At 48.9% G+C, this 8,784-nt stretch overlaps 1 protein-coding gene across 1 annotated transcript; it reads left to right on the top strand.

The window, feature by feature from the left end:
• The first annotated feature begins 2,830 nt into the window (after positions 1-2,830).
• On the top strand, positions 2,831-6,586 carry LOC125510147 (probable S-adenosyl-L-methionine-dependent RNA methyltransferase RSM22, mitochondrial). The gene is made up of 12 exons (XM_048675242.1): positions 2,831-3,046; positions 3,140-3,417; positions 3,519-3,592; positions 3,668-3,762; positions 4,275-4,372; positions 4,529-4,612; positions 4,702-4,782; positions 4,872-4,976; positions 5,051-5,146; positions 5,605-5,684; positions 5,822-5,910; positions 6,001-6,586. The coding sequence occupies exons 1-12, from the start codon at positions 2,911-2,913 to the stop codon at positions 6,333-6,335; spliced, it is 1,551 nt and encodes a 516-aa protein (XP_048531199.1). The 5' UTR covers positions 2,831-2,910; the 3' UTR covers positions 6,336-6,586.
• The last annotated feature ends 2,198 nt before the right edge of the window (positions 6,587-8,784 follow it).

Here is an 8,784-nt window from a genome sequence, read left to right as displayed (position 1 = left end):
TCTTATTAGCTCTGCTAATCAGCTCATTATCAGAAAGCACATCAAATGAAATTTTGAAGGCAGGAGTATTATTACCTTCCAGATTTTTCTTACTAGCCATTTTCTTGGCCTTGTCCACCACCTTGTCCTGCATTCCAGAGATGTTACGCTTGCTGAATCTCAGCGGGGCTTTAGGTGCTAGCGAAGGAGTGAGAATGATCTCTTCAATGCTTCCAGAGGATGGAAGTTGTACCACATAGCTGCATGAAGTCTTTAGCCCAGGGTCCACCTCAGCAGTTACCTCCACAATCTGAGAAGGGTTAGAAGCAGTCTGACAGGGTGAAGCAAATTTATTATGTATGACTTTCTTCACCTGAATATCTTGAGTAGTATTCTCCATGACAACAGGATTCCTGGGAACAATCCAGTTAGAAGACTCTACGTCACCTTCCTTCATATTCTCCTCAATTTCTCTCTGTAATGTTTCGATAAGCAGAGAATTATCCCCATCACTTTCAGTAGAAGGAGATCCCTCTTTATCATCGTATAGCAGGCGATAGGCCTTGCCACCACGGTAGGAACCCCCAATATTGCCATGCCCAGCAGACTCAGGCTGCGGCATCCCCTTCTCTTGCTCAGTACGTTTCCTCTTAGGAGTTTGATCTGGCTTGGTCCTTTCATCAGGAATAGGATCAACAGTTTCTGCATCCACATAATTTTTAACCAAAACTTCCTCAACCTCATAAGTAAATCTGTAGAAGCGTCCTGCAAGCACCCCTTCAGCGGTGGCAGGAAGTTGAGCTATCGGTCTACAGCCGATTTTAGCTCTGACAGAAGATGGCCGATTTATAGTTGACATATCAACTTCCAGGGTAATCCCAACTAGCCCTCCCACATAAGCTACAGTTTTATCGCATCTTTTATTGGGTGGAATTTTTCCAATCTTAACCCAGGCAATCTCTAACAGTCCCTCAGAATCAATATCTTCAGACCAAGGAGAAAATTTGACACTAACCCCACACTTTCTCAATTTAATATTTTCAACAAAAAGAGCTCTGTCAACCTTTCTAGGGTTCGGCATCCCCATGACAAACTTTTGTGGAGCAAAGAATCTAGCAGAGCAACGCCATCCCTGGCTAACGTACACACTCAACTCATGCTCAATGTCTTTTGTTTGAGCAGAGCCATGAGTAATGGTGACCACAATGTTGAAAATATTATCCCTATTCTGCTTATCCACGCTGTAATCAGGAATGTAAAAGAAACCCTGACCCTTAGTTTGAAAGGCACACATCACAGGAGTGTAATCCCAAGGGAAGAACTCATTGCAGACAAAATACAGGTGACCTCTCTTCTTACATCTCTCGCAGAAAGCCTGAGGACATCTAACAGTGAAATGCCCAGGCAGATGGCATATCTGACAAGTATCACAAGGGGGAACGACAGTACCAGAAGAGGAGTACTCGCGGTTAGCAGCAGCGGTGTTGTTCTTGTCGAAGGCGTGGTGAGCCTTGTCTCCGGCGTCACCGCCACGCATCTCTTGACGGTGGAGATGAGGCGCCAGCTGCCCCTCGGTCGCCGCCGGCTCCTGAGAGTCCTGCAGGTCACCGCCATCCCCATCCCATCGGGACTGCCGGGTTCGGTTCGCCTGCAGGCCGCCGGCCGCCTCTTCCCACTTGTCGTTGGTGGTGGAGGAGCTCCCCATCTCCGTCTTGCGGTTCCAGACGTGGGAATCGAAGCCACGGCCGCGGCCACGATCGAAACGCCCAGCGCCGCGCCCCTGGCGGCCCGCACCAAATCCATCCCCTCTCATCTCAACAGGCGGCTTCTCTTTGGATCTAGCAGCAGGATTCGTGAGAGATCTAACAGGTGGCTTCTCTTTGGATCTAGCACGGTGATTTGTGGGGGATTGAGAGGCAACTACTTGAGCAAAAGAACGCAGGTCGCCATGGATTTTGCCCTCCCACCAAGCAAAGCTAGGATGAACCCTAGATCTAGCGAGAGGTGAAGCGCTCCAGAAGTGGGCGAGCCCCTCGTCGAGATCCAAAATGGGGGAAGGGGTGGCTGCCGTACGCTTTATACCCGCGGCGCCCCCAGAAACCCTAGCTCCATCGCTCTCATGGCGGTTGGATCTCCCCTCGCCTACGTGTCGCGCATCCGCCCCATGGCAGACCGGTCCACGCCCCAGGACCCCGGGTCCGTCTGTCATGCGTGGCGCTCGGCGGTGCACGTCCCGATCCGCACGAACGCTCCCGTGTACCGTGTGCCCGCACGGTGGGCCACGCGGCGACGCATTCTCGCCAGAAAATCTTCCGTTCGCCGGAGATCTGTCGCAAACTCTGGCAAAATGACAAGGGAACGCGACGATATCCCCAATATCGATCCACTCACTAGGCCGAAGGTAGCGTGCATCTACCATGTGCCCCCTGGTGTCGAGCAGCACGATCAGGAGAGCCTCCCCGCGCAGCCAGAGCTCGCCGTCGTCGAACGTGACGTGACGTGCGGTCGCTAGGTCCGCCGCGTAGCGAACCCTCCAACGTACGTCGCCCGCCATCTCCTCCCTCGGCGTACAGCTAATCTAGTTGCTCATGTTTTAGCTAAAGTGGGGGTTAGCAATGATTTAGAGATCGTGTGTGAGAATTTGATGATAAAAAAGATCGTCAATGTCACTTAATATGTATGGAAATATTAAATGTAATATTAACATAATTGATATTGAACTTTTAAAGTTAATGTGGCTCCGTTACAACGCACGGACGTTCTTCTAGTACATTTGTATAAAAAGTATTCTTATATTACGGGACGAATGGAGTACTAAATTTTGGGACGGTGGGAGTATAAATGAACCGAATAGACACCGCTCCATCTGTGCCCTTCGCCCCAGGAGTCGGTCAGTCTCTGAACGCCGCCGCGCGCGCGAGAGAGAGAGGCATGGCGGCCGCACTGCTGCCGGAGATGGCGTCGCGGCTGCTGACTCCGGAGACCCTCCGAACGGCGGCCAAGCAATCTCAGGGCATCCACCGTGTCCCCATCTCCCTCCGCCGCGCCATCAAGCGCTACCTCCGCGGTAACTCCCCTACCCACCCCTCCCTCCCGCCCACCACCTGCTCGACAAATTGCTCAGCGCTAACACTTCACGGCTGCCGCCGTGCTCGCGCAGACCAGGACAAGACGCACATGCACCGAAAGGTGCTGCTGCTTTCGTCCTCCTTCGAGCGCGCAAAGGGCACCGGTGCGGAGCTGGCTGCGGCGTCAACCCGTAGCGCACTCCTCGACGACCCCCACGCGCCTGCGAGCGCCGAGCAGCGGACTGCACGGTGGAAGGTTCAGTCCTCCTACGGAGATACCGGCCTTCTGTACCGTGAGGATGAGACGGTCGCGTATGTCGCCTCCCGCATGCCTGCAATCTACGCCGCATGCCACCGCGTGCTCCGTGAGGTCCGAGAACCACCAGGCCCCCTTTTTGTTGTTTCCGTCCTCAGTGAGTTAAATCTGCCCACTGGGATGTTTTCATGGACTGAAGCGTGGCTTCGCTGCAGGTTCGTCGTCGGTCTCCAGGTTTTGCACCTAAGAACGTGTTGGACTTTGGAGCGGGGCCAAGCTCAGCACTTTGGTGCGTATGACCTATTTGACAATTTTTTTATTAAGTTTTCTCTTCGCACAACCTAATGTCGCTACAAGAATGCAGGGCAATGAGGGCAGTGTGGCCAAAGTCCATAGAGAGGGTTAATTTGATCGAGCCCTCCAAAGAAATGCAGAGAGCGGGACAGACCCTTCTTGATAGTAAGCTAGGCTCTTTCTTGCTTAAATGATACTCCTCTGTACCAAAATATAAGACGTTTTTGCAGTTCAATTCAATGAACTGCAAAAACATCTTATATTTTGATACGGAGGTAGTACAATTCATATCTCAGTAATGTGATTGATTACTAGTATGTCGGAATTTGGTTCAGTATAACGATTTTTATCATGGAAAACAATACCATAGCCACATTGCAGCAAAGTTATTTTGAACTTTGAAACGTAAATCGCATTGTTTGTCTTTTGTCTGCGTAACTTGGATTACTATTTAGTGGTCTTCACTTACCAATTCCATGGTGGTGCTTTTAATGGCAAGCACTGAAAGTATCTGATTGCTTTGTTAGTGCCTTGCTAATTTACATCTGTGAATTTGCTGATAGATTTTGGGTTATACTGTTTGCTGTGCAAATGTTTATATATTTGAGGGGCTTGCCACTGTCTACAAATGTTGCTGATAAATTTATCGGCACTGTCTAATCTGCAAATATTTTCAGATTTGAAGGGATTGCCACTTATCCACAGCTATGATAGCATCCAAGAGTTGAACCGCAGCATCGAGAAACATGAGCGACGTCACGACCTTGTAATATCAGTAAGTTTTTACCTCTTTCCTCTGTAATGTTTCATGTGATGGTGGTTCAACAGGCAGCGCAATTGAGGAATTACTACACATCATGCTGTATTGAATTGTTTCTATTATAGTTGCTTATGTTTCAACCTGAACTGAATATTTTTCCTCAATCTGTAGTCCTACGCACTTGGGGAGATTCCTTCATTGAATGACCGTATAACAATTGTGAGGCAACTTTGGGACCTAACAAGAGATGTTTTGGTATAATTACCCCTTCTCTCTCATGTTTGTGCGTGCTTATGGGGGATATCTTTTTACTTTTGTATCTGATAAACATGATTCATTTTAAGGTTTTGTTAGAGCCTGGAACTCCTCAAGGGTCAAAGATTATAAGCCAAATGCGCTCATATATCCTTTGGATGGAAAAGAGAGTATGTACTCAGTTCATGATTAAGTATTCAGATATTTGACATATTCCCTGACAGTGTAGCATTTAATTGCATAATATTTGTTCTCCCAGAAGTGCCGCAAGAGCGAAAAATCTACAGCTGCTGCTCCAAGTAAAATGAAGAGTATGGTTCTTCAAGAAGATTTGCTGAAAGATGGTGCCTTTGTGGTTGCCCCCGTGAGTTGAAACTGCAAATGCTCCAGTCTTAGTGTGTGTTTCCAAGTAAAGCTAATTTCGTTCTATCATATCAGTGTCCTCATGATGGTCGGTGTCCATTGGAGAATTCAGACAAATACTGCCACTTTGTTCAGAGATTGGAGAGGACGTCATCACAGCGTATCTACAAGGTTCGTTTTCCTTTTCACCTGCTCTATTACTTTCCTTTCATGTTGTATGCTACTATGTCTTTCTTAGGATGCATTCTTGTCAGTTAGTAGCGAAAATTTACATACCATGCATCTGAATCACTAAGAGATATTGATATCACAATCATCTATTAATCTCGGATTGAAAAATGCTATCCGGAATATGAGTTGCATGATTGATTAGCAGTTTATGCATCTAGGATAGGCATCAAGCTCTCCAAAATCGTGCTGATCTCAAACCAGTACTTTTAGCAGTAGAGGATTACAACAAATCTTAATATGCTTTTGAACACTATGCTTTTCACTTTTGAGGAGCACACTGAAATAATTCCTTTTTCAATTTCTGTGTAAGATCTGCAAAATTGTATACACATTTTTAACAAATAAACAAACTTCGTAATTATTAGGCTTTTAAACCCTGTTTTAAATGTTTAATGCAGAGGTCAAAAGGTGTGCCTTTGCGTGGTTTTGAGGATGAGAAATTCTGTTATGTTGCTTTAAGAAGGGGCAAGCGACCAGAGTAAGTGCTTGTGATTCTGAAGCCAGCTTTATGCAATCACTAGTTCACTACTAATATGTGCACCTTGTTTAGATCATCATATGCTCCTGCAAGTACATGCTGGACTTAATAACAATTCCTCCTTATCTCTGAACTAGGGAAGCTTGGCCACTTGATGGAATGAAATTTGATACTCTTAAAGAACGTCATGCCAAGAGAAACCCAGAAGATCTTATCATTGACTATGGTGATCATCGATCATTAATCACTTGTCTAATCCTTCCTTATATGAATATTTTGAAAATTATGTTTACTATTGTTCTTCCTTTTTGCTTAGACGATCAATTTCCAAGTGAGGAAGATGAAGAAGCTCCTGGCAGCGACGAGGACAGTTTGGTCCCATATGCTTCTGATACACAAGAACTAAGTCTATTCCATGAGAGTGGAGAGGAGGAAGAGGAACCCATCCGTGCTGATCTTGGAGGAGGCTGGGGCCGGATTATATACAGCCCCATTCGAAGAGGAAGACAAGTACAGATGGATGTTTGCCGTGCCACCAAACGGGATGCGTCTGAAGGCGCGTTCGAGCGTGTGGTGGTCACACAAAGCAAGAACCCTGCTTTGCATCTTCAGGCCCGGAAGTCGCTTTGGGGTGACCTTTGGCCATTTTAGGCTACAGATTCTCCAAGCTTGGTTGTAGCCACATTTTAGGGGGCTCCCGGTCTGTTCAGCAGTGGACTCGCTCGGCGAAAGTAGAATGTGGTGTTGCTGGTGCTTCTGTCAGTGCTAAATTTTGTTTCATCAGTATTTGTTTTTGAAAGGTTTTGCTTCTTCCACTGTAACAGAGCTAGTCAGCAAAGCTCGTCTCAAATTCTCAATACCAGAAAGACAAACATTCATAACATCCTATTTTTATGATTGAACTTGCGTGAATATCTTATACATGATCAGATGAAATTGATGCGATTGCTTTTTCTTCTCCTACACATCAAGCAACTTATTATCTGATTGTGGTTAGAAACTCTGGAGGTTTAGGGTTGATAGCCTTCCCCGCCTCCAAGCAATCTGGCTTGATATAAGAGCATCTCTAGCCGTTGGCCCCCCAAGGGGCGCGTAAAATCGCCGCCTGGGGGCGTGCCGGCGCTAAAATCGGCGTGGGGACGAGCCGGTTCCCAACCGTTGGCCCCAGGGACGCCCCCAGACACGGGCTTATTTAAAAAGAAATGGAATTCAGCAAAATTCAGCAAAAACATTCAGCTAAAGTTCGGTAAACTTGACATATATTCGACATGTTTGAAGTTTTACATAAGTTATTAAAAAAAACCTAACTAAGGGGCGAAGAAGTCGCTGAGCACGGCGAAGTTGCCGACGTCGCCGCCATCCTCGTCGTCGTCGGCGGCCTTCTCCTTGACGTGGCCGCCCTTGTTGGACCCCTGCCCGGCGTCGCCCTGGCGGACCGGTGACGGCGGCGCGTCGTCGTTGCTGTCGTCGAGGACGACGACGCCTCCCTCGTCCCGGCCACGGTGCCGTTTCGAAGCGCTCGTAGGCGAGGCGCTGGCGCTCCAGCTCCGTGTGTGCCCGGTCTTCACGCGCCCATTTGAGGGCCGCCGCGTCGTCGACCTCCTCGCCGCCGGCGAGCCCCGGCTCCGTCTTGACGACGGCGAGGCCCGACTTCGTCTTTGGCTTGACGGAGCGCGGGGGAGCCGAGGAGGAGGCGCGCCGGCCGCCCTCGTTGATGACGATGCCGGCACTGCGCGTGTGTCGGCCGAGCGGCGTCTCTGCGGCGGGCTCGGCCTTGACGTCGAGCAGCGCCGACGAGCTGGAGGAATGGGAGGAGGAGCGGGAGGAGGACTGAGAGGAGGACGAGGAGGAGGCCGAACCTCCTCGGCGCCCATTGCCCGGCGCTTCCGGGGGGGGGGGGGGGGGGCGGCCGCCGCAGCAGGGTATGCCAGCGGTGGGTTGTTGCCGACCTTAAGGTACGCCAGCACCTCGTGGAGCGTGCGGCCGGGGGCGCCCCACCATACGCGGCGCCCGTCGCTGTTCTTCACGCCGCCTATAGGATCGAAAGTATGTCTAGAGGGGGGGTGATTAGACTACTTGACCAAATAAAAATCTAGCCTTTTCCCAATTTTAGTTCTTGGCAGATTTTTAGCAACTTTGCACAAAGTCAAGCAATCAACCTACACATGCAATTCTAAGAGTATAGCAGCGGAAAGTAAAACAATTGCATATGAAGGTAAAGGGAGGAGTTTGGAGGGAGCAAACGCAATGTAGGCACGGAGATTTTTGGCGTGGTTCCGATAGGTGGTGCTATCGTACATCCACGTTGATGGAGACTTCAACCCACGAAGGGTAACGGTTGCGCGAGTCCACGGAGGGCTCCACCCAGGAAGGGTCCACGAAGAAGCAACCTTGTCTATCCCACCATGGCCATCGCCCACGAAGGACTTGTCTCACTCGGGTAGATCTTCACGAAGTAGGCGATCTCCTTTCCCTTACAAACTCCTTGGTTCAACTCCACAATCTTGACGGAGGCTCCCAAGTGACACCTAGCCAATCTAAGAGACACCACTCTCCAAGAGGTAACAAATGGTGTGTTGATGATGAACTCCTTGCTCTTGTGCTTCAAATGATAGTCTCCCCAACACTCAACTCTCTCTCATAGGATTGAATTTGGTGGAAAGAACATTTGAGTGGAAAGGAACTTGGGGAAGGCTAGAGATCAAGATTTATGTAGTAGGAATGGAATATTTTGACCTCAACACAAGTGTAGGTGGTTCTCTCTCAGAAAATGTATGTTGGAAGTGGAGGCATGTTCTGATGGCTCTCTCCATGAATGAAGAGTGGGTGGAGGGGTATATATAGCCTCCACACAAAATCTAACCATTACACACAATTTACCAAACTCGGTGGGACCGAATCATGAAACTCGGTCGGACCGATTTAGTTCAAAATATGAACGTTAGGATTTTCGGTGGGACCGACACGTCAACTCGGTGGGACCGATGTCATTAGGGTTAGGGCATAACGTAATCTCGATGAGACCGATTACACAAACTCGGTGGGACCAATTTTGGTAATAGACAAACGGAGAGTTGGTCAGGCAATCTCGGTGGGACCG

This window comes from Triticum urartu, chromosome 1 (genome assembly GCF_003073215.2).
Source record: "Triticum urartu cultivar G1812 chromosome 1, Tu2.1, whole genome shotgun sequence".
Lineage (NCBI taxonomy): Eukaryota > Viridiplantae > Streptophyta > Magnoliopsida > Poales > Poaceae > Triticum > Triticum urartu.
Note: the sequence above shows the minus strand (reverse complement) of the source record. Positions and strands in the feature narration are given on the sequence as shown.